The sequence below is a fragment of the Nelumbo nucifera genome, chromosome 4, assembly GCF_055504915.1.
Source record: "Nelumbo nucifera cultivar China Antique chromosome 4, China Antique-T2T, whole genome shotgun sequence".
Lineage (NCBI taxonomy): Eukaryota > Viridiplantae > Streptophyta > Magnoliopsida > Proteales > Nelumbonaceae > Nelumbo > Nelumbo nucifera.
The window spans coordinates 39,673,896-39,698,665 of record NC_142652.1 but is presented as its reverse complement, the minus strand read 5'-3'; the positions used below and the strand labels follow the sequence as shown (position 1 = coordinate 39,698,665).

The window sequence follows — 24,770 nt, the reverse complement described above, 5'->3', positions numbered from 1 at the left end:
CCAGCCTTAAAGCCTTCAATCCAAACATTCTATTTACTCCTTGTCTGAAAACAAAAGAAAAGTGATCCCTTCAGTGTTTGTTGATAACTCCTGGGATTTGGGCTTGAGAAGAGGTCTAAGGGATTCTGAAATGGGGATGGTTGATGATTTGATCACTCAATTAGGGGAAGTCTTTCTTGATCAGTCCTGTAGAGATAGCAGAATTTGGAAACCTTCCCCTTCTGGTTTTTTCAATTGCTCTTCTTTCTATTACATTTTGCTTCAGACCTCTAACCTTGTAGGGAACTTTCCTTCAAAGGAGGTGTGGGGTAGCCCTACACCCCCTAAAATTCAGGCCTTTTGTTGGGAAGTGGTACTCCAAAAACTCAACACTTTGGATTTATTGCAGAAAAAAGATGCCAAATATGTGCCTCTCCCCCCATGTTTGTTGCCTCTGTTTGGGTTCTGGTGAGACAATTTCACATTTACTAATGTCATATCCCTTTGTGTTCTTTATTTGGTCTTGGTTCTCTTCTCTCTTTGGCTACAGGTGGACTCCCTCCTCAAGCGTGGTGAATCTCTTTGATCCAACTTTTTACATGCAACCAACGGTTCGTGGAAGGATTATGTGGAGAGCCACTAGAGCTGCTGTATTGTGGTCAGTGTGGGAGGAAAGAAACAATAGGATCTTTAAAGGCAGATGTAGATCCAAGGAAGAGGTTGTGGAAGGAATAACTACTAAGGTTATCCATTGGTTGAAATCCTTTGATCTCTTTAAGGATTTCTCAGTTGAAGACATTTATTAGAAGTTGGGGTATTGTGGCATCTATTACTACCAAAGCTATGATACAGGAAGTTTGGTCCCCACTGGCACAACAAAGGGTGAAACTGAACTTTGATGGAAGCTCTATGGGTAATCCAGGCCCATCTGGTATAGGAGGTGTTTTCAGAGATAATGAAGGCAAGATAATGGCTTTGTTTTCAGGTCCAATAGGAGTTGGAGATTCCTTAAGAGCGGAAATCTTGGCACTACATCAAGATGTAAAACTGGCCAAACAGTTGGGGCTAGAGCAGATTGAGATAGAGGGAGACTCCAAGTTGGTAATTGGGTGGATGCAATCAGGGCAGCTGGGAATTTGGCAATATAGACAGCTGATAAGGAAAATTCTTAGCATAACAAGGGAGGTGGATGTTTGGTTCAAGTGGGTAAGGAGATCAGCAAATGGTTTTGCTGACGCCCTAGCAAAACAAGGGACTGCAAGGGAGTCTTTTTCGGGCAGTGGTGTTATGTTTGATGTTTATTGGATCAACCTTTTCTAATAAGAGTTGAATTCTGTATTTCAGGTTAATTTATCTGTAATGGAAGTTATCGTTTCTGATAAAAAAAAAATTACTAACACAAACAGCAAAGGGGAGATTGGATCCCCTTGAGGCTTGGAAGAATTCTGAAGATACCCCGTTGATAAGCAAAGAAAAGGACGCAGATGAAATACACCCATACATCCAGCCCCTCCAAGTCTCCCCAAACCCCATCAGCCTCTGCATCTCCTCCAAAAAACCACATTCCACATGGTCATATGCCTTCTCTATGTCCAACTTACAAACCAGACCTGGTCTTCCACTTCTAATTCTTGAATTGATGCATTCACTAGCCACCAAAATCCCATCTAGAATCTGCCTTCCTTCCACAAAAGCCATCTGAGATTCCCCCCCCCACCTCCTGGATCACTCTCTAAAGCCTGCTTGCCAACACTTTTGCCAAAAGCATGTAAGGACTGCTTATTAAACTTATTGGCCTGAAATCTTTTATGTGCACTGCTTCATTCCTTTTCTGTATTAAATCTATTAAATGTTGCATTTACTCTTCTATCTAAGCTTTTGGATTCACAGAACTCCTTGTACATCTACATAAAGTCCTCTTGTAAGAAATACCAAAAACTTTTGATGAAGTTGAAGTTGAACCCATCTGGACCTGGTGCTTTGTCACCATTTATCTTCTTCAGTGCTTCCTTTACCTCTGCTACTTCAAGATCCCTCTCTAAGCAGATTGCTGAACTGTCACTTAGCTGACTTGTCTCTAAATCTCCCAATGATACTCAACTTCAGTTTCTCCCCGTATACAATCTCTTGTAATAGGATACCAATTTTTCTTGATTCTTTCCCCAAGTCTCCACCACCTCCTCCTCCACCCGCACCCTAGTGATCATGTTTTTTATTCTTCTATTTGCAAAGGCATGAAAAAATTGAGTGTTCTTTTCCTTTTAACTACAAAGCTCTTGAGTTTTATCTTCACCTTGCTTCCTCCCTCAAAATTAGACTTTCCAGCTCTGACTCCAAAGCAGCCATCTCATTTTGGGCTTCTCTCTTGAATTCACCTTCCTCTCTAATTCTCTCTAGTCTGGCTAGTTTTTTCCAGAATCTCCTTTCTTCTACATTCTTCCCCTCCAAATGTCTCCTTCCTTCTCTCCCTCAGACCTTTTTTAATGCCCTGTAGTTTTTTGATCACTTTAACCGTTGCAGCTCCTTCCACCTGCACTTCCTTCTACCTGCCTTCTGCTCATTTTGCAAAACCCGGTTGCAGTAGCCAATCATTTTCAAATCTGAATGGCCTCAAACCTGTTACAACAGCAAATTTCCTTTGTATTATTGGCTTGTGATTTGACATCCGAAGAGCAATAGGCTCTTGGATTACTTCCCCCACATGTTTTACCCAGTCTCCCATGGAAAGGAATCTGTTTAATCTTCTTAAAATGGACGGCATTTGACCATTTGACCAAGTAAATCTTCCTCCGTTCAAAGGTGGGTCTATTAGCTCATTGTTGCTTATGAGTTCCTCGAACCTTTTCATCCCTATAGGTGTCCTACTTTCCCCCACAATATTAAAATCCCCTCCCATGCACCATGGCCCAATCCACTTCTGCCTCAACTCCCTCAATTCCTCCCAAAACTCCACTCTCTGTCCCTCCTCATTTGGTCCATAAACATTTGTTGTGCCCCATCTCCACTCCCCGCTTACTTCTTGCAGACATACCGGCACCGAGTATTTCCCAATTTCCACCTCCAACTTTTTGGACAACCCTGGATTCCATATTATTATTTGCTCCTAAAGAACACGATGCCTTCAAATCCATCCATACTCCACCCTCCTCACCTCAAATATCGATTTTTATTTTAACATCAAAACTTTCCAAGTTTGTTTCTTACAACAACACCACACCTGGTTTTTGGGTTCTAATTAGATTTCATACTAACTCCCTTCTTCTTCCTTCTCTTGAACTTCTCGCATTCCAATTGAGAATCATCATCCCTCTCCCCCACTCCCTAAATATCGCATTCCCTCTTCACTCGTTCTTGTCCAGCCCCTCATCTTCTCCCCCTTCCTTGTCCCACCCCTTATTTTTTTCTAGAAGCTCTCTTCATTTCTCCTTATCTTCTTTTTTCTTCTCAAATTTCTCGAAAGCTATTTTGGCAAATCCTTCCCCTCCCAAAAAACTAAACTGAGGGGTTTCCCAATCTCAACCTCCCTTTCCACCGGTTTATTGATATTCACCTCTTCATTTTATATTATCTCTGAAACGACCTGGTAATTTTGAGAAAACTGAGCTATTACCTCCTCTATTCTCCTCCCTTGTTTGTTTAACTTCATTACCCTCCTTTTCTTTCCTTTCTTCCTAACTCTGAAATAGTCTCGACTGCCTCCTTTTCCTATTGTAAACCCTATTTTGTGTTTCTCCTCCTCCCTCCCCTTCCTTCTGCCTTCTGTCTTTCTTTTTATCCTTCTCCTTCTAACTATCATCTCTTGCCCCTACCTCCTTATTCAGCCCTCCCGTTATAGGAGTGTTTGGTACAAACTCTTGACTTATCTCGTCGGGTCCTGGGACGTGTTGAGACAGGTTGAAGACAAAACTCTTCTTTATTTCCTCCCTCCCTTTTCCTATTTCTTCTTTCTCCTCTACCTCTGAAGTTTTCTCCTTCGAAATAAGATTTTGTATAACAGAGTTTGGCTTCTCCCCTTGCCAAATGGATCTCCCCAGTAACCTCGACACTTCTTGTCTACTGGTAGAGACCTCCTTATTGCGCCCTCTTTGTGGTTGAGGTTCAATCTCCCTGTAACTTGACTACGAAAGTTGCCCTCTTGTTCCTCTCTGGTCTTCAGCTCCTCCACCTCTTCTCTTTGCCCTTTGAGAGTCCTCAGCTTTCTTTCTAGGATTGGAATACTGCCTCCATTCTTGACAGGTTTCTTTCGTCTTCCTCACCTTCCTATCTTCTTTTTTCTATTTCGTTATCATACCTTGTCACAACCTAGATCCATTCTTCCTTTCTTCCTCTTTGGCGAACCATTGGCTGGTACTCAGTCACTTGAGCTTATCATGAAAAGATCAATACTCTAGACATGTTGCAAAAGAGGACTGCTTGTTTATCTTCAAACTGGTGCCTATTCTATAAGGCTAATGGTGAATATGCTTTTCACATTACGAATTTCTTGTTTTGTTGTTTCCTTTATTTGGGATTGGTTCTTCTTTGTTTTTGGGTGTAGATGGATTCCTTCTACGAGCTTGGCCAGCTTATTTTAGGTTGGAACATTTAGATGGCCGATAAATAGAGGAAGAATTTTGTGGAGATGTACCAGGGCTGTTATTTTATGGATGATGTGGGAGAAGCTTGGAATCAATCTTGAAGTGTATCTTGGTAAGGGTGATTCATTGGGTAAAATGGTATAACCTTTGTATTTGTTCTTACCATACTCTTATGATGATTTGAGAAGGAATTAGAGGGAAGTGGCTGCATCTTCAAAAAAGAAAAGTGGAACTTACAAAGAATGGGAACCACATACAGAGAGTATCTTAAAGCTAAACTTTAATGGGGGTAGATTTGGCAACCTTAGGCCCTTTGGGTGTTGGAGGAATGTTTAGAAACAAAGAAGGGGATATAGTGGCTTTGCTTCAGGTCCTATAGGAGTTGGAGATTCAACAAGAGCTGAAATACTTGTGGTTCTATAAGGGATTCAAAAAGCAAAAGAGATGAACATACGGAGCTGGTTATTGAAGGAGACTCTCAAGTAGTGGTTGCTGGCTGAAAGATGCAATGGAAGCACTTTTGACTCATCGAGACGTTATGACGAGGGATACGATTTAAGACTACATTGGGTTCAAAGGTGAGCAAATGGGTAGGTTCTATCCAGAACTAAATTTTACGGACCTCGAATGAACAGACCCTACCCAATCTTTTACTAGGTGGGGTTTGCTTCCAAATTCTTGGAACCGACCTCCACCTAGGCTAGTTCTAGGGTCTAGGGGTTTTACCCTACTCAAACCGACTTGGAGAACTGACCTTTGTTGACCTTGGTGGAATCAGCCTTGGAACTGAACTTGCCTGGAAATAAATCCCAAAATACTGTGAGGATGTGAAGATTTGAACCCAAACACTAATAGTTACAAGTCTTGTCAAAAAAAAAAAAAAAAAACACACGAATAGTTACAAGGACCATGGTCTCACTTGACCATTGAGTCACTTAAGCGGTTTGATCATTTTTCTTCAATTTAATATTTGAATGTATATAATAAGTAATGCAAAAGGTAATATTTACAAAATTATAATGATAAGTTTGAACAAATTATTATTGTTATTGTTGTTGTTGTTGTTGTTATTATTATTATTGTTGAGATTCAAGTTTTTAAGATCATGTTCCATGTTTCTTTTTTTTTTTTTTGGGGGGGGGGGGTAAAAATAACAGGTTCCACGAGTAGACATTGGAACCGCCAAGGCCAGAACTGACCTTGGAACTGACAGGGTAGGTTCTGGTTCAAAAAACATGGAACTGATCCCTACAAGGTAGGTTGTAGGTTTTGTCTTGGAATTGAACTTGACCCATGCTCACCTCTAGGTACAAGTAGTTCGGGTGATTCATTGGCCAAACAAGGGGTCACTAGGGGATAGTTGTATTGGGCTATCTTGTAAATAGTTGTATTATGGACAGGTGGACGCTATTGCATGCATATTTTCTGTTCACATTAATGAAATTGTTACTTGTTACCTATCAAAAAAGAAGTTTCCTAACATAGTAAGATGCTTCAAAAGTTGATGGAGGATCGCTTGGGTTTGGGCCTATTAAAAAGGTGAGGAAACCAAGGAATGCTTTCCATAATGAGGTTTTTGTTCCTACCTCAGACAAAATTGTGTAATTTTGTTAAGTTTTTTAGTGGTGTTAAGTTGAGTTCAATTCACGTCTGTGTATGAGCTTTTGTTGTTTGTGTGGGATTTGGTGAGGTGGTTTGCTTTTTGTAGGGTTGAATTTGTGGTTGTGGGTGTTTAATTTGTTATTTTGGGTATGATCAGTTGTGATGTTTTTGTTTATGGTGGGTTTCATTCAATTTAAGCTATGATGGGTTTGGAGTTCAGTTTTGGTTGGGTGAAGGTTGGTCTTTTTTCTTCTCTTAGGTGACAAGTCCTTGTAATCTTCTTTTTTTCTTAAACTTTACCTTATTGTTACAAAAAAATTACTATCTACCATGATTCTGAAATTGTCATTGCACACCCAATTAAGATTCTTTTTTTGTTTTTTTTTTTAAATTTCCTGGTCCATCGAAAACATGTTTACTGATTGAATGACTTTGAATATTCAAGTTGAAACAATGCCCTAACTATTAACTTACACTGACTGGACCATAAATAAAAATATAAAATGAGAAAATTTCCACTATGACTAAAAAATTAGAGAATTGATGTAGAACGGGTGGCCAAAAGGTTCTTGGAGGCTTATGAATGCCATGAAAGAAAGAGGAGTGGCCAAAACTGGCAATTGTAAGTAGAGTAGGTTGGTCTTTTAGTTGATTTTGCACCTATTTCACAGTAGATTTCACACCTGATAGCGTGGGATCCTCAAGGCAAGTTACATATTTTTTTGAAGCCTCTTTAAGTCTACTTTCCAATGCATCAAATGGATATGGATTTGGAGTTTCCTATGTGAAGATGGTGAGAGCTGCTCACCAACAAGAACCTATTCGAGGGGCTCAACCTCCGGAAATGAGAGAGAGAGAGAGAGAGAGAGAGGAATGAAGGTAATTATCATTTCATGCTTCTCAATTTGCTGTAGACCCCATATATAGATGTAGGGGTATTAATGGACCGGTTTTGGGTTGGACCCCGTCCGATCCGGAGGTGTTCTGGACGGACCGGACAGTCTAAATAATTGTATGGACTCGGATCAGTCCAAATTTAAGTGGTCCGTATATAATGCGGACCGAATTTGGACAAAACTGCTGAACCAAAAGTCCGTTCCATTTCGTTTGAAGTTTGAACTTTCTACAAAATTTTCTTCGAAGACCTAGCGCTCCACACCTCCAATCCTCCCTTTGACAATTGAACAAAGAAGGCTTCTCTCTGGTAGTGGTATTCCTCGAACTCCAGCAATACTTTCGGCGATGGTATCTCTCCAACGGTGGTATCTCTCCGGTGGTAGTATCTCTCCAGTTGTTTTCTCTCGTATCTCTCTCTCTAGCGAATAGCGATGGTGGTCATTATTCCATCGTTCTAGTGTTATCCGGCAACCAACGGAACTCCCCAATCTCTCTTGTGATTATCTATCTCGTGTCTCTCTCTATCCAGCGGTAGACTCCTTGCTCGTTCATCAGGTATTTCCTATCTCCTCTATTATTCCAAACAGTTTAATTAGGCTAACAAATGCTTGTTAGACTCTTGGTCATTAGTGTGAATCATTTTGATTTTCTATTAGGGTTATCAATGATTTGGAACCGTAACAGTCATTAGTTTGGCTAACAAATCCTTAAGGTCTCATCTATCTGGCATAAACAACGCACAAAGTGAGCCCTCAGACCTTACTACCCAATACTAGAGGCACCTCAAAGGACACTTCAGAACCTAGGGTTCGACATGTAAACCAATCCGGAACCTCACTCCCAGCAAGTATGGCGTCAAAATCTACTGCATTCATCTTTAGCCCCCTGTTCCATTTAAACCATATATAATTTGAGATAAGTAGATAGATAGATACATACATATAGTCAAATAAATACAGGGAGAGAGAGAGAGAGACATGGGGAAGATTTAGGAAACTCTTCATAAAGGCATATGAATTTTTGCACTGATCCATGTGAATTTCTTGAATGGGTTCCTTCCTTTCTGGGTCCTCAATCTCAGCTAACCTGTGGCAATCCATAAGCATTAGGAGTGATAGGTTCTGTAAGTTTGAGAGATTTGGCAATTTTTCCATTTTTGTGCAACCACTTGCACATATTCTTTCCAGACTTGATGGAAGCTCTGGGATTGATTTAAGTCTTTTACAGTCTTGTAGTACAAGTTCCTTGAATTGAGATAGGCCACGGATGCTGTCTGGAAAATTACAAATGCTGGTTTGGCTCATATCCAATCCTCCCAAAGAAGATAATCTCCACAGACTAGAAAATTCTTTCAATGATGTGCAGCCACCAGTGTGCAAGTAATATAAATTTGGTGGAAGTTCTGGAAGTGCTTTAAGCCTCGTGTAGTCACCCAACCGGAGGTTCTTGAGCTTAGAAAGTTGACTGATGCTATTTGGTAGACTGGAAAAATGGTTGCCACAGAGATCCAAAAGTTCTAATGACTCTAGGCTCCCAATGGACTTGGGTACCTTCATTCCTTTGATAGATAAAATTTTTAGGTTCTCCAACTGTACAATGGAATTGGGTACCTGTTTTATAAGAGTTTCTTCCAGATCAAACAGTTGTTTCTTGCTTAGTTAAATACAAGAAATTAGGTTTAACCTCAAGGAATTCCCATATTTGGTTCAAGTCTTGAAACAATGCCTACTCTAGCCAGCAGTTCAATTATGCACAAGACCATTTTTGCTTCACAGGTTTTTTTTTTCTTATAATATGTTTTTTGTAAAATATTTTCTTATAAAATTTGGAATGGACTGGACCTAGTTCATTTATAATGGTTTATATTGGACTAGGTTGGGTTGAACCAATGTCTAGTCTATTGATAGAAGATAAGATTGGGGTTGTCAATGGACCATGTTTGTGTTGGACACATTCTGAATTGAATTAAAACCAATTTGAACAAGTTGGACAGTCCAATAAGTCAATGGATTGGATTGGAATCCAGGTTGAATAGTCCAATAAGACAATGGATTGGACCAGTCCAGTCCGTTCAAGTTGAACAGTCCAATAAGATAGTGGATTGGGTTGGACCAGTCCAATCCGATCCAGGTTGAACAGTCCAATAAGAGAATGGATTGGTCCAAGTTGAATAGTCCAATAAGACAATGGATTGGGTTGGACCAGTCCAATCCAGTCCAGGTTGAATAGTCCAATAAGAGAATGGATTGGTCCAAGTTGAATAGTCCAATAAGACAGTGGATTGGATTGGACTAGTCCAATCCAGTCTAGGTTGAACAGTCCAATCCGGTCCATAGTGGATTGGATTGTATGTTGATTTTTAACTTCAAAGTCAAATTTAATTTTATCATTTTAGGCTTCTTGTATACAAGTTCTAAATTCTATTTTTTAAGTACATATATGTTAAATCAATGTTTATTGAGTGTCCCAAAGTGTGGTGTGTTCTAGAATACAAGATTTTGGTGTGTTCCAAAATCTACAATATTGTGTTCCAAAACCAACCCGACGAGTTTGAGAACATGCCGTGGCTTAAAAAAGCATGTGTTTGCTGTGGCATGTTACAGAACCAAACAAAATGGGTATCTACCACAGTACCAAACACCACCTACATTGGTGTGGATGTGATTCTTCTAGATAAGATGGGCTGTTTAATCACAAACCAAACCCAATTTAGTCTCCTAAATCAAATAAAAACTCAGCCTAAATGCTTCAAGACTTACCTCTTGGATAGTGGTCTCAAAACAAAATACATACATATAGTTTCCCAGCACTCAGTATGGGGTTATTAACTAGTATGAGCAGTATTGCTCAAGGCAAAAATAATTCTATGCATTCATTTTTATTAGGAGAAGGGTTTCCCATTAAGGTTGAGTAGGGAGCTTTTGTATACAAATCCACCTATTTATGTGAATCTACCGCAGAAGACATCCTGTTACCAACCCAAACCATCCACCGGATAAGAGACCCACTAGATTTGGTCAAATGTTCAATCCTACAGTCCACATTAGCCATTTGAAGTTTTATTTTTTAACATAAAAAACTTGCCTATGAAAGAGGGCTTGCTTTGCACACAAGGAAAAGTTCCACAAATAGAGGGTGGGTAGAGGGCTCGCTAAATGACTCAACTAGCAGACCTGCTCCCTTTTCATTATTATAATTAGAGGTAACTTTAGTTCTTACATATGTGTAGATTCTCTCTAGTTAGGTTGCCTTGTGTGTTAAGTATATCTATTAGTCACTCACTCTCACTGTACCGGTGGCTTTTCCTGCAGAGCCTGATAATAGTTGAATATGTATAAAATGGTCAAAAAGTGAAGTTTTGGAAGGATTGCTGATGCAGAAATAGTTCCTTAACGGAGGCTTTCCATATCTTTCTGATGTAGCTGCAGGCAAGGAGGTGAGTGTGGCAGATTGTACACAAATTCAAGATGGGAACATTCATTGTGTGGGTACCCCAATTCCATAAAAACTAGAATGATTGTGAAGTTGGACCCATGTTGGAGCTGCTGCAAAGGTTATACAGCCCATAAATTGACTTTAACAGAGGATACAAGGAAATGGACATAGGAAAAATTGGGTCAGTTTTCTGTCAGTTCATTTTACAACTAGTTGACTCTTCTGGAGGACCAAGACTTTCCAGAAAGCAAAGTTTGGTGCAAGAACATGCCATCCAAAGTAGTTTTTCTTCATATGGAGTGCTTGTTTGAATAAAATCCTTGCAAGGGACAACCAGTTGAAGAGAGGGATGACGGTGGCTAGTGTTGAATGATTTTCCATATTGGATGTATGCTACTTATCTTCTTTTGTTGTAGATGATTTCAGTCACTTTGTAATATAGATCATGTTCTCATTGTGACAACAAACAATAGAAATGAAATAATTGGGTTATCTCAATGTGTTCAGCTAATCCAGATTCCTTTTACAGTCACTTGCATAATGATTCCTTGGTTTAATATCTTTTACAGATTCAGATGGTTAAACTGCCTACAACATCCTTTTACAGAGTGCAGAAACAGTTGGCTTAATATCTAGTCTATTGACTAGATATCAAGTTGGTGAAGCCCACCAAGTGTTGCACCGGGATGTGGTCCTCTTGATATGAACAGTTTCTTTAGGAAAATGATTATTTTTTTTGGTGTTCGATTGCAGATGAAGATGGAAATCATTTTGTTTATTTTCTGAGAAATTAAGGAAATAATTCATTCCTTATTGAGTGTTATTTTGAGGAAAACATTTTGTTTCCCTTCATTATTTTAGTTGCAACCAAAGTGTTTTCTAGGGAAAACATTTATTTTGGACTGGATTGGACCCAATCCGGTCCATTTGCATTTAAATTGGATTGGACTGGATCCGGTTTGTATGGGGTTTGGACCGGATTTGGTCCAGTCCATTTCTAAATGGACCAATGTTGGACTGGACCGGATTGGACCAAATCTAGTCCAATTGACAACCCTATATAGATGGGTGGCAGGTACAATTATTCTAAGTAACTGGCTGAATGGACAGTTGTCCTCAGATGTTAGATGTGGCTGACGTGGCTTGACCGTTAATGGTTGCATGGACGTGTCTTGTCTTCTTCTTAATGCCATATACCAACTTAATGGGTGGCCTAGGCCTAGCCACGGAGGTCTGTAATGGGCCTAGACCCGTATGTTCAGTACGACCTAGTCCTCGAGGTCGGGATGCAGACATTGGTTCTTGAGCTGATAGTAAGGCTCCCAAGTGGCGTCGGTAGTGGGTGAGCCTGTCCATTCAACTAGTGCTTATTGATGGCTTTTTTCCCTATTTTCACCCATCGGAAGTCAGTGATGCATAATGATTGAGTGATGAGTTTGCCATCTTCGGTGAATTTTGGTAAGCTAGAATTGGTGATGGCCTCTGATTCGATGGACCTCTTGAGCATAACCACATGAAATACCGGGTGCAGCCATGATGAAGTTGGCAAATCCAAGTGGTAAGCGAGATTTCTGATCCTCTCTACTATTTTGAATGGGTCGAAGTACCTGGGGGAGAGCTTGGGCCAGCGTCGATAGGCTAGTGTGACTTGCCAATAGGGTTGGAGCTTGAGGTAGACAAAATCCCCAACCTAGTATTCAATGAACCTGTGTTTTTTGTCCAAGTGTTGTTTCATGTTTTGCTGTGCTTTGTGGAGATTATCTTGGAGTAGCCTTAGGATGTCATCGCGGGCCATCAGTTGAGTTTCAACTGCTGCGACTACTATGGATCCAGATTCATTGGAGTAGGATAGATGGGGGTTCACCACCATAGAGGGCCTAGAACGGGGTCTTCCCGGCGGCAGACTAGAAAGTGGATTTACACTAGTATTCAGCCCATGGGACCAATCGACCCATTGCCTCAGTTTTCCACTTGCAAAACACATCTGTTCACCACCTCCGTTTGGCCATCCGATTGGGGTGGTAGTTGATGGAGTGGCTTAGTTTGGTCCCATGGAGGTGGAAGTATTCTTTCCAAAACTAAGAAAGGTGGGGTCTCGATTCGAAACAATGGCTCAAGGGGTCCCATGGAGTTTTGCCACATCCCTTATGAACATGTCTACTACCATGGTCGTAGTATAGGGGTGAGGCAGAGCCGAGAAATGGGCATATTTTCTTAGTCAGTTGACCACGACCAAGATGACAGACTTCCCTTGTGACTTGGGCAACATAGTGATAAAGTCCATAGAAACTTCTTCCCAAACGAGCTCCGGAAATTTTAGGGGCTGCATTAGTTTGGGCGGCGCTTGGGAGTCGTACTTATGTTGTTGGCAAATAGAGCAAGAGGCCACATATTGCTGGACCTCTCTCTTCATGCCAACCCAATAATAGTGAGAGGTGAGCTGCTTGTAAATCCGTATTGCTCCGAAATGTCCACCTTGGGCTGAAAGAGTTGGAGCAGGGCTGCTATGTGGGCCGAAGTGGTTGGGTTTACAAACCACCCTTTATAAAACAAATCTGGGCCTATCAGATCATACCCCTTAGTTTTAGCGGGGTCCTATTGGCATTTAATTCTCAATGGTTCCAATAACATTGATTCTCGAGCCTCATTTCTGATGGCCTCAAAGAGGGGATAAGTGGTTTGGGAGCTTACTAGTTGGTTCATTTCTGCCACCCTTGATAGTGCATCCGCCGCCTTGTTCATTGGGCCAGGCTTATATTCTATGACATAGTCATAGCCAAGTAGCTTAGAGATCCATTTTTGTTGATCAGTGGTGTGGACCCATTCTTCCAACAGGTATTTGATACTCCGCTGATCAGTGCGTATTATGAACCACTAGCCTAGGAGGTAGGTCCGCCATTTTTGGACTACAAATACAATGGCTACGAGTTCCTTATTATAAGTAGATTGGGCCTGGCCCTGGGCCGAAAGTGCCTTGCTGAAGTAGGAGATGGGTTGCCCCCTTTGCATTAGGACGACATCTAATCCTGTCCCGGACGCGTTGCATTCCAATATGATGGTATCATTGAAGTTAGGAAGGGCTAGAATGGGAGGAGTGGACACTGCATTCTTTAGGGCCTCATGGGTCCATGTAAAAGAGTCCTTCCTTAATAAATGAGTCAGTGGGCTTGCCAAGTGATTGTACCTTGCTATGAACCTCCATTATAGCTTGTCAGGCCCAGAAATCCCCTTAGAGCCTTTATTGAGTTTGGTGTAGGCCATTCCTGCATGCATTTGATCTTTTCAGGTTCCACCTTCACTAATCTTGAAGAAACTATGTGCCCGAGTGATGAGGAAGCTGAAGAGTCAAAATTGGAATTTTATGTATTTTTGGATTTTTGGAAAGTAGGGGTATTTTTGTCATTTTTGCAATTTTCTATAGGGTCCAATGATGGGATTTAAATTGTCTAGTTATAGTTTGTTTATGTTTAAAATTGTAGAGTCATTGCATAAATAGGATTAGAGTTATTGAGTCTTCTTTAAATTGAAATATGATATGACAGCTTAGTTTGAATCCTACTAGGATTATTGAGTCTAACAGTTTTACTCCTAAAACTATTATGAATCTAACAGTTTGACTCCTGGGATTATTACGAGTTTAGAGTCTATAAATATGTATGGACGTTTTACACAATGGCAATGAATTATATTGAGTTTTCTTCAGCTTATGCTAGCTATTATGGTGAGTGATTCCCATGCCCTAGAGTGATTCTAGGCACCCTGTGAGTGATTCTAGGTATTTTCTCTCTTCTTTCTCTCTCTATTTTCTCTTTTATTCCTTCAACAAACCATTATAGCCATCAACAGCCATAAAACTCTGATCAAGAAGACCGACCATTCAACATTCTTTAAGGACTACAACTGAGCTGGTCCTACATCAGTTTGGTATTAGAGCTAATGGTTTATTCACTATGTTCTCACAAAGTGACTGATTCTATAGGCCTATGGTATTTTCCAGACGATCTTACAAGTCTAGAATCAATGATGATTGGGTTTCTGAACCATATGAAGGGTCTTTGGTTGACTTATTTGAGAAGATGGTGGAAGAAAACAGATCTAATAATGTTGGCTATGGGTGCAAGGTTTTCAAACATGTTAGAAGAGAGAGGGAAATACCAGATTTCAAAGGAGATGATGATCTGCAAGCATTCTTTGATTGGGTTGCTGAACTAGAAGAATATTTTGATTGGCACGATATGCTTGACAAACAAAGGATTAGATTTGCGTGCATGAAGCTGGCGGGTCATGTTAAAGTATGGTGGAGAACTCTTGAGCAACGACTAGAAAATAGAGGCGATGATCCAGTTAGTACATGGGCAGAGATGAAGAGGTGTTTGCAAGAAAAGTACATCCCACTAGATTTCCATGATGATCTATATATGGAGTTGACTAATTTCGTGCAAAAGAAGAAACAATAGGTTACAACAGAGAACTTGAAGTCAATGGGAAGAAGGTACAAAGTTGAAAAGAAAGTAGATGATTCTTTGCATGTTGATGCCTATCCTATAGCTGAAGTTAAGGATGAAGCTAAAGAAGAAGAATTTCAGGCTATAGAAATTGTAGATATTAAAAATCAAGATGGTGCAGGCCAAGAAAAAACAATAATTGTTGGAGTTTCCAACACCCATGATCAGCCTGAGGTTAATGATCAAGAAGAAATAGAAGAGGAGCAAGTTAAAGAAATTCAGGCGCAAGATACAAATGTGTTGACTGTAGTAGATCCTAATAAGAAAGTAAGTGACTTTACCTTTCAAATTCAACTAGAACTAATTCAAGAATTACAACCTGACATAGCACAAGTCCCATCAACATCAACACTGGAAGGAGTTCTAGAGTTCATTGAAGAACCAAGGATAGCAGAACACATAGTGATGGTGATTCCTACTCTCTTTGTAATTGGGGCATATCAACTTTTCATCCTCAAGTTTTGACGAGTTTTTTTTTTCCAACCGGGGAAGAATGATGCAGGAGCTGAAGAGTCAAAGTTGGAATTTTATGATATTTTATGTATTTTTGTATTTCTGGACAGTAGGGGTATTTTTGTCATTTTTGCAAATTTCTGTGTTGTCCAATGGTAAGATTTAAATTGTCTAGTTATAGTTTGTTTATGTTTAAAATTTCAGAGTCATTGCATAAGTAGGATTAGAGTTATTGAGTCTTCTTTGAATTGAAATAGGATATGACAGCTTAGTTTGAATTATACTAGGATTATTGAGTCTAACAGTTTTACTCCCTAGACTATTATGAATCTAACAGTTTGACTCCTAGGATTATTATGAGTTTAGAGTCTATAAATATGTATGGACGTTTTACACAAAGGCAATGAATTAGATTGAGTTTTCTTCAGCTTATGCTATTTATGGTGAGTGATTCCCATGCCCTAGAGTGATTCTAGGAACCCTATGAGTGATTCCAGGTATTTTCTCTCTTCTTTTTCTCCCTATTTTCCCTTTTATTCCTTCAAGAAGCCATTACAGCCATCAACAGCCGTAAAACTCTGATCAAGAAGACCATTCAACATTCTCTAAGGACTAGAACTGAGCTTGTCCTACATCACTGAGATAATGGACCTGGGTCTGTCCAAAGGTGCACTTGGACTGCTTGGCAAATAACTGATTTGTTTTGAGTATTTGGGAGTCCCTATCCTGGATATATGAGTATATTGTCACAGAACACCAAAATAAACTGCTGCAAATATGGACGGAAAAGATCATTCATAATAGCCTAAAGGGTGGGAGGGGGGCAGTTGTCAACCCAAATGGCATAACAATGAACTCTGAGTGTCCGTCATGTGTTTGTGCACATCATCATCATGAACTTTTATCTGATGGTAATCAGACCTCAGGTCCATTTTGGAGAATATCCTGGCTTGGCCCAACTCATCTAGTAATTTGTCAATCATTGGGATTGGGAAACGATCCTTAATGGTGGCTTGGTTCAGGGCCCTATAATCAACACAGAACCTCCAGGACCCATCTTTTTTCTTGATCAGAAGAACCAGGGAAGAGAAAGGGCTGGTGCCCTAGAGTGATTCTACTCCTTTGTAAGTTTTTTATGAGACTGTCGAGCACTGAAATTTGTAACCTGGACTAATAATTTGTAAAAATATGATGAAAATATTAGTAAACAGATGGCAAGGTTTCCTCTTAGCATGCCTTTACTTGATCCTGCTGTGTTGTTGTAGCTTGTTAGTTGTTACTAGGGCTGTTCAGATGCTAATTAGCATTTCAATTTTTTTCAGTAATATTTATTCTATTAATATTTGGAGAGGACTATAATAAATTCAATGGACAAAATGCAGGACTGGACTTGTACAAACTGATCAGGCTGCCAGCATGGTTTATATAAGCATTTAAAAATGGTTTTGATACAAATCTCTCTCAGCTCCAGGCATACCCCTATCCAGTTTTTTGTTTACTCCTTCCCTGGCTAGCATATCTGCTACACAGTTTGCTGACCGGGGGTTCCATTTCAGTTAGTGGTTCATAGTGGATACCACTATACCGGTAGCTTGATTTCTCTTATCAAAATGTATTAGGTTCCATGGACCTTGATCTTCTGATGTGAGCCATCCAATCACGACATGATGGTCACCTTATATTCAAAATGCAGTTCAGCCCATTGACCTACTTAGACTAAGACATTGGAGAAGTGCTAGTGTTTCAGCCTTCGAAGAGTTCCCTTCTCCAGCTGATCTGCAATAACTGAGTCGGAATTCCTCTTCATGATTTCTGATGGCTCCCCCAAATCGATATGGGCCTGGATTGCCTAAGCAGTGCAGCAGCCATCATAGTTAAGTTTCAGTCTACCAATTTCTGGCCTTTCTGTTGCATTTTATCTCACCTTAAGGGGGCATGCTACAAAATGAATAGTTTTTCTTGTTGCCAGTTCCAAAAACAAATCAAAACCATTTTGTTTGTAACATATTGTTTCTTAAAACAAAAAACACATGAAACAAATCAAAACCATTTTGTATGTGTATTTTTGTTGTCAAAACTGAAACTGAAAACACGTTCTTGAATCTGGTTTCAAAAGCATGTTTTTATCTGATCGTTCAACATCATGTTCCATAAATCATATAATTTCTATATTAGGAAGTTTGTTTTTGTTTTAAAAACCAATATTTTGTTGGTTCCAAAAACATGTATTGTTTTTTGAAACAAAACCAACTTGTTTTTCCCTATGAAAAAAAAATCTCAAGAACATGTTTTTGTTTTTTTGCTGGTGTGGTGATTCCAAAAATAAATGAAAACAAGAACATTCATGTTGTAGAACACCCCCTAAATTTTCCATTGATGTAATTTCGCCTATTTTTATTTGAAAGGTAAATGTAATTTCGTATTATGTATAGAGGTTGTCCTGAAAAAAGCATATACACCCCAACTGGGGACAGTATATTAGCATGTATACAAAGTGTCTAAAGACTGGACCATCTGATTATATTCCTTTCCTCTCGCCCTATTACAACTATATTTGAATTCAGTCTTCCCCTCTATTCATGGAAATGAAGTTTATAAGAAGGAAATGGAAGAACTTTATTGTGCGTAAAAAAGCACATAACAGAGAGTCAGAGACATTGTCTTAAACTACCCCTACTGTTTAGCTAATTGACTAACTATACCCTTACTGTTTAACTATTGTCTTGCACCACCCCTACTGTTTAGCTAATTGACATCGTTGTTGAACGGAAAAAATGAAATGTCAAATTTTCCCTCTACTATTCCTCAAATTTTCAAAATAAAACCCAAATTTCAGGAAAAAAGAAGATTGCTGCTCTGTTTTCGTCAGGATGGTCCCTAAGGTTTGGAGGACAGATTGGGCTTGCATGACGTCAGAGAAGCAAGGGTCATGGAAGAGATGACCTTCTGGTGATTCAAATGGGGCATCTTCTCTATCCACGGCCTGTAGTAGGAAACGGTGAGGGTTATTACAGTGACCGTTGTTGCTTCGTATGAACCCATTTGCAGAGAGGACCAAGCTGGGGAAGCTTCGTATGAACCAATTTTTAGAGAGGATAGAGGAGGGTTAGTACAGTGACCTTTTGTTGCTTTGTATGAACCCATTTGCAGTGGAACGAGCTGGGGAAGCTTCTTATGAACTCAGATTCCTTTTGATTGGAGAAATGAGAAATCTGAAAATCCAGAGAGCGATCACCATCACCATAGAAGAGAAAACTCGAAGCAGCACCTGAAAGCAAGCAACGATATCCGACCGACCACCGCAGGATGAAGAAATCGAGCCTGCAAGTGGATTCAGAGAGCTCATGAAGTCGATCGAGAGAGATATCTCACTCTCCATAAATTGCTCATTTTCTTGCAGAGAAATCTTAACGCTCGGCAGCTATGGTTATTCTGGAATGATGGCAAAAGTGAAAGGTGGAAAAAGAGAAAATAGTCCCGTCAGTGGAGTTTTGAAATTGAATGGATGATGGATAGGAAGTGTGCTGGTCTTGTTGGTTAGGCGAAGAATTCCATTACCAACTCCACTGAACCCGTTACAGGAGAGTTCAACGAATGGTGAGAAAGTGGGTTGCATAGGACAAAGAAAAGCCAGAGAAACCCAAGAGACATGACCATTGGAGAGACATAAGGTAAGATTTTCAAGGTCCCTGAGATGGTAAAGGCTGAGATTTGAGGGTTTTGGGGTGAGTGGAAAAGAGATGGGTTTTGCACATAGAAGAAGTGAGAACATGTAGGAATAGGATTGTGAAGATTGATGACCGGTTTTCTTCTAGAAGCGTAAGGGCAGGGCAGGGGAGACGGAAAAGGGAAGAGCTCGTGGTCTTATGTCATTGGGGCAATTGGGTATCAGCATCGACCTTTTGTTCTCAAAATACCAGTAATGGTTAATGTTCTCAGGACTGATGACAACCACATGTTTCTGTGAACCTGAAGCATCTCCTTGGCAAGGTCGATGGCAATCACTCGGGCGCTGCAACCCATCCCACCCAAATTAAAGCTCCTGATATCCCCCCTCAACTTGTAGTCGTTAATAATCAATGCCATTTAGCTTCTTCGGCGACTGGTTGGATTTTTTGTCCACACCATTGCTTCACCACACTGGATTGTACAATCCATTTCAGGGCTCACGTCAGCCCTGAAACAGAATGGAAAAGATGATTACAGGAAGGATAAGAACAGAGCTCAGATACTCCCTTTCACCGGCTACGGGATTTAGAGAGGGCAAATCGAAAAGGGCATCTTCGACCATAAAAGGGTAAGGGCCTGTTCGTTTGCTCCGAAGTCTGACAACTGAAAGTGCAATAATTACATTAAGAGGTATATTGGTATTGGTGAACTTTTCTTTCCTCTGAATTCTGAATGCAGAGAATTCTAAATTATGAATTCTGAAAATTATTAAATATCCATTTTGGCCCATATATGATAGTTTTTGTTTGTCTTTTTGGGGGTATCATTGGAAAACAAAAAAGTTGTATGATTACACTTTTAGAGATAAGAGATAAGAGGAACAAACAACCATTTTTCTCCTAAAGTTAAAAGATTCCTCTTAAGAGATCAGAGTTAAGAGGAAATGAACAGGCCCTAAGTTAGGGGTTTTTGAAAAATATAAGTCACGTGATGTCACATGTGAACGGTTTATGATGGAGCATTAACGGTAAGGGAGGTTTTAGGTAATTGTTAGAAGCAGTAGGAGTGGTGCAAGACAATAGTTGAACAGTGGGGATATAGTTAGTCAATTGGCTAAACAGTAGGGGTCATATAAGAAATTTGCCCAAAAATCAAAAGAATTATTGACAGTGAAAAGTGAAGATAGAGAAAATAAAATAGAAATGATTGTTATGAAGAAATGTACTGTGCACTTTGTTTCATTGTTTCTCATTTTGATTGGAAATGAATGAAGAACTTATTGAGAAATAGCTATTCAAATTTTTTTGATCTTAGTTATATTGCAAAAGCCTTTTGATTTTCAATTCTGGGACTTCCACAATAAGATGCCTCTTGGAACTCATCTTTTGAGAAATTGGATTTGTTTACCATTTGTTTTGCTAAGTCTTAAATGGTAATTTTGCCACTCAAGAACTCTCGTTAGAAACTCAAAATTGATATGTTGGTAAGTTCTCTGTTTTGTAAATATACATGTATCAGATTGTGGTGGATCCATAATTGATTCAATTGAAAATTGATTGGACTTAGATCATTTTTGAATTGAGAAGACAGTTTTTATTTGCTGCCCTAATGATTTTCATATCTTTTTATTTTTTTCACTCAGGTTGACATGAGAGCTCGGATTCGCGGGAACAAGGGCTACTAGTTGATATGAGTTTGCCAAATATGCCTTGACCTTGTATAGTTCACTTGTGATGTACCACAGGAGTGAGAAATTCTAAACTCTTGCTTGTATTACTGAAACCATATACAACCAATTTCATTTTATTCTTGCTCGCACTAGATGCCTACTTGAAATTGATGTTTCACTGGTAAATAATCAAGGGAAGCTATTTCTTCCCGACTGTTGTGAAGAATGTTACATTTTTTGTCAACTTCAATCTATTAGAACATATACAAGATGAACAGTCTTTTGGCAATACACCTGACCTAAGGAAACACAGAGCTCTTAAATCACTTCCACTTGATCACTACCATGAAAGAGAGGTATTTTACACGGCCTTATAGGGTGCAAACCTGAATCGGGTACAAATTTTACAGCTAGATCAGTTTTTTGAAGTTGTAACTATGATTTGCAGCCCTACCTGATACGAACTGATGCAAAACTTGTAAACCTTCCACCTCAATTCTATCATGTAGGGTCAACATCATCCTCCTTACCACCACCTCATTGAAACAAATAAGTCCTGCACGCATTCTCTTTCAAAGAGCGTACACCAGGGCAAATGAAATTCACATTGCAAGCAGAGGCTAATGGAATTGGAATCAGGGCAAATTATATAATGCACAGACGTTTATTAAATTCACTTTATTTCTCAAGAAATTGAGATGCAGCGTTCAGCTACCAAATGAAAATTTGAGTTTATTCGCCCACCCATTGTTGGGTATTACAGGAATAATGGTCATCGGAAGCCAACGTTTTAAAAAACGACCTGTAAACGGAACCGTTCTGGCCACTGGTTTTCACGTAAACAGTCCAATCATCCGGTTCGAATGGATGGCCCGTTCCTGATAGTAAAATTAAAAAATAAAAAATTTAAAAAACGGTCAAAAGTCGTTGAATGGGTCCATGGATCGATGGTTCAACCACCTGGGTCAATGGTTTGTTGACTTTTTCAACGGCTTTTTATCAAATTCTGAGTTTTGGGTAAAATGGAACTGGTTGACTGAACGGTTTCTGGGCTGAACGGTCTGACCGTCTGAATCAATGGCGGTTGGAAAACATTGCTGTAGAGCTTAATAGATGCTACTCATCACCATCATCATTCAGTCATATGGTTGGTTAATTGATAGATTAAACTTAAAATTCGGAGGCCCAACACTAAGTTGATCCCATTTCTATTTATTGGGGGGAAGTTATTGCAGTCCACAATTTTATATGGGCTGGGCTTGGATTTTCGGTCCTCAAGCTGGATCTGGGTCCAAAGCTCAGATTAAACTTGGGGCATGAACTTGCACCATTTTATCAATTTTTTTTTTTTTTACTTTTTCAATAAAAATAGCAATTGATTTGAGGCCCACGGTTCTCTTTGATGTTGTTTTCAAGGATGTTACGTTTTGTGGTAAGACTTGAGATTGAGATTCCAGTGTCAGAAGTTTCAACAAAACAATCATCTTGAGTAAGGTGGCTTCGTTATACTGATTGCAGCATCCTCAAATTGTTAACCATGATACTTGGAAAGCGCTGTTTTGTGGGTAGGGGTGAGAAAAAACCAAAAAATCGAATCGATTAAAACCAAACAAAAAATTTGGTTAACCAAACCGATCGGTTTGGTTTCAGTTAATCAAAATGGAAAATCGGCGGTTAACCGAACCGACTGGTATACATATTTATATATATTTTATGTATATTTATATTATATATATATATATTTTATATTGTTTATACATTATAAATTAATAAATATGCATTATATATAAATATATATTTATTATATATAATATATTATTTATTATTTAAAATATAATAAAAAACTGACGGTTAACCGAACCAGTCAACCGATTAATTAATTGACTTCACTTCAGTTTTGGTTACTGGTTTTCCAAAAACCAGTAACCCCGATTCGGTTTCAAAGATTAGTCCACAGTTCAGCTAACCGAACCGTGAGAACCCCTATTTGTGGGGGCTTTCTTTTGGCTTTGCAAAGTGAACCAACCACACCAGGACAGCTTATATTAGTAGCTTTAGGACTGACAATGGGGCTGGGTTTTGTATGTTCTGTCCCCGACCCCAAACTCAAATACCCTGCCCCGTACCTCAACAGGGCCAGAAATCCCAACCCCATCTCTATGGAGACAGGAAACCCAAATTTGTAACACCCTACTTAGGTCATTCCTACTTGCAAATTGAACTTATCTGATCAATGGTCAAATAACCCACCCTGAATCCCATGGATATGGGACAAATTACCATATCTAAGTAGCTTCTTCAAAAGCAGGTCAACAAAAGCAATTCAACCAAAGCTTCAGGCCTTCAGCCCCCCAATAAACAGGCTTTCAGTTGTATTCTAGAGCAGTGTTGTCCGAATTGGACTAGCCATGAGCTAAGGATATAATGCCCAAGCCTAAATGGGACAATCATGAGTCAGGTCAAAACAGGGGCCACTACAAGCTTAATTGGAATGTCAAGAATGAGAACATAGATTTGAGTCTCATAACAGCCGCTTAGTGTGAAAAAATGCCAAAGTTTAGAATCGTATTCAGTCCACTCCTAAGACCATAGATCGATGGCTGAACTGAATGACGTATTGCTTTGTTTGTTAAGAGTATAATTGCAAACAGGTTAAGTGGTTAATGACTGAAGCTGAAGTTAGACTGGTGATAGAATAAGAAACAGTTTTACTTCCACAAGCAAATAAAAGTTATTCTAATACAAGATATGCTGTCTGTGCTACCACAATACATCTCTAATTCCTTTACTCCTAAAATTGGTGCTAATAATATTCAAATTGTTTCTTATATATTTCTCCTGTAAATAAGAAAAAGAATGATAATGCCAAGCTATTTAGTGGCCGATAGAGTTGCAAATCATACCTGAATTTAGGGGTATAAATGGATCGAATTTGAATCTTATCAGATTATCTAAATTCGAATTCGATTAAATATTCGAATATTTAATTCGATTCAAATTCAACTAATTAATTATTTTAGGTAATTAATGAATATATAAAATAAGTATTTTATTTATATAAAGTATATAAATATATAATTATTTATATAATTTAATTATTATATATATAAATTATATAAAACATTTAAAAATTTTATATATTATATATAAGAATTAAATAATTAGTTGAATTCAGATATTTATCGAATCGAATAAGGTCATATCTGAATTCGAATCCGATTATATATTCGAATTATTCGAATTCGATTCGATTATACCGAATCCCAAATTCGAAGTCAGATTTTCGATTACTGTTTACACCCCTGAATCTGATGTACCAAATAGTAAAAAATTATTTAGTGATTTATATCTGAAATTGATGTACCAAATAGTAAAAAATTATTTAGTACCCATAATTTAACAGTGAAAATGACATTAAGCATAAAACAAAATTCATGTAGCTGACTCCATATAAATGGGATAAAGGCTTAAATGATGGTGAGATACCTGAATTTGGGTTCGGAATTTGATAAACTTTTAATGTATTGAAACCCTAATCTCAGCCCGATGTAATTGAGATCCTTTAAATCGGACAACCCGATTTGCATCCCTAACAAATATAAACAATATATATATTTTCAAGGTATGATCTATCATATTTACATATTAGAAATCTTTAAACATGCAGGATGCAGAACAGCAATTAGAAGGACCGTGCTGCTGTTCCCTTTCTTTTCTCCCTTGATTTGGTTCTTAAGTTTTCTTCTCTTGGTTTGTTTAGGCAGTCCTGACCTCTCTTTTAGAGGATCAGCATGGAGAGCCTAACAATTCCTTACATTTCCTTTTCTTGTTTCGATGGTATGAATTCTAGTAAATGTTACAAAACAAGACTAGGAATGAAACACATCTTATTTGAGTTGCATAAACTGGTTGATTACTATCACTCCTCATTCTTTTGATTATTGTAGTGAGAATCAACTTCTCTCTATCAAAATTAAGGCAGGG

At 38.9% G+C, this 24,770-nt stretch overlaps 1 protein-coding gene across 2 annotated transcripts in view; it reads left to right on the top strand.

Moving 5' to 3' along the window:
- The window catches only part of LOC104607236 (cytochrome C oxidase assembly factor), a 36,102-nt gene extending 15,047 nt beyond the window's left edge, over positions 1 to 21,055 (top strand). The window contains exon 3 of one of the 2 annotated variants that reach the window (XM_010272811.3): positions 20,760 to 21,055. In XM_010272811.3, coding sequence (XP_010271113.1) covers positions 20,760 to 20,801 — 42 coding nt within the window. In that variant the 3' untranslated portion in view covers positions 20,802 to 21,055. Of the gene's footprint in view, positions 1 to 10,366; positions 10,876 to 20,759 lie in introns of those variants that run through there. The other variant, XM_088904218.1, reaches the window with a different exon arrangement.
- The last annotated feature ends 3,715 nt before the right edge of the window (positions 21,056 to 24,770 follow it).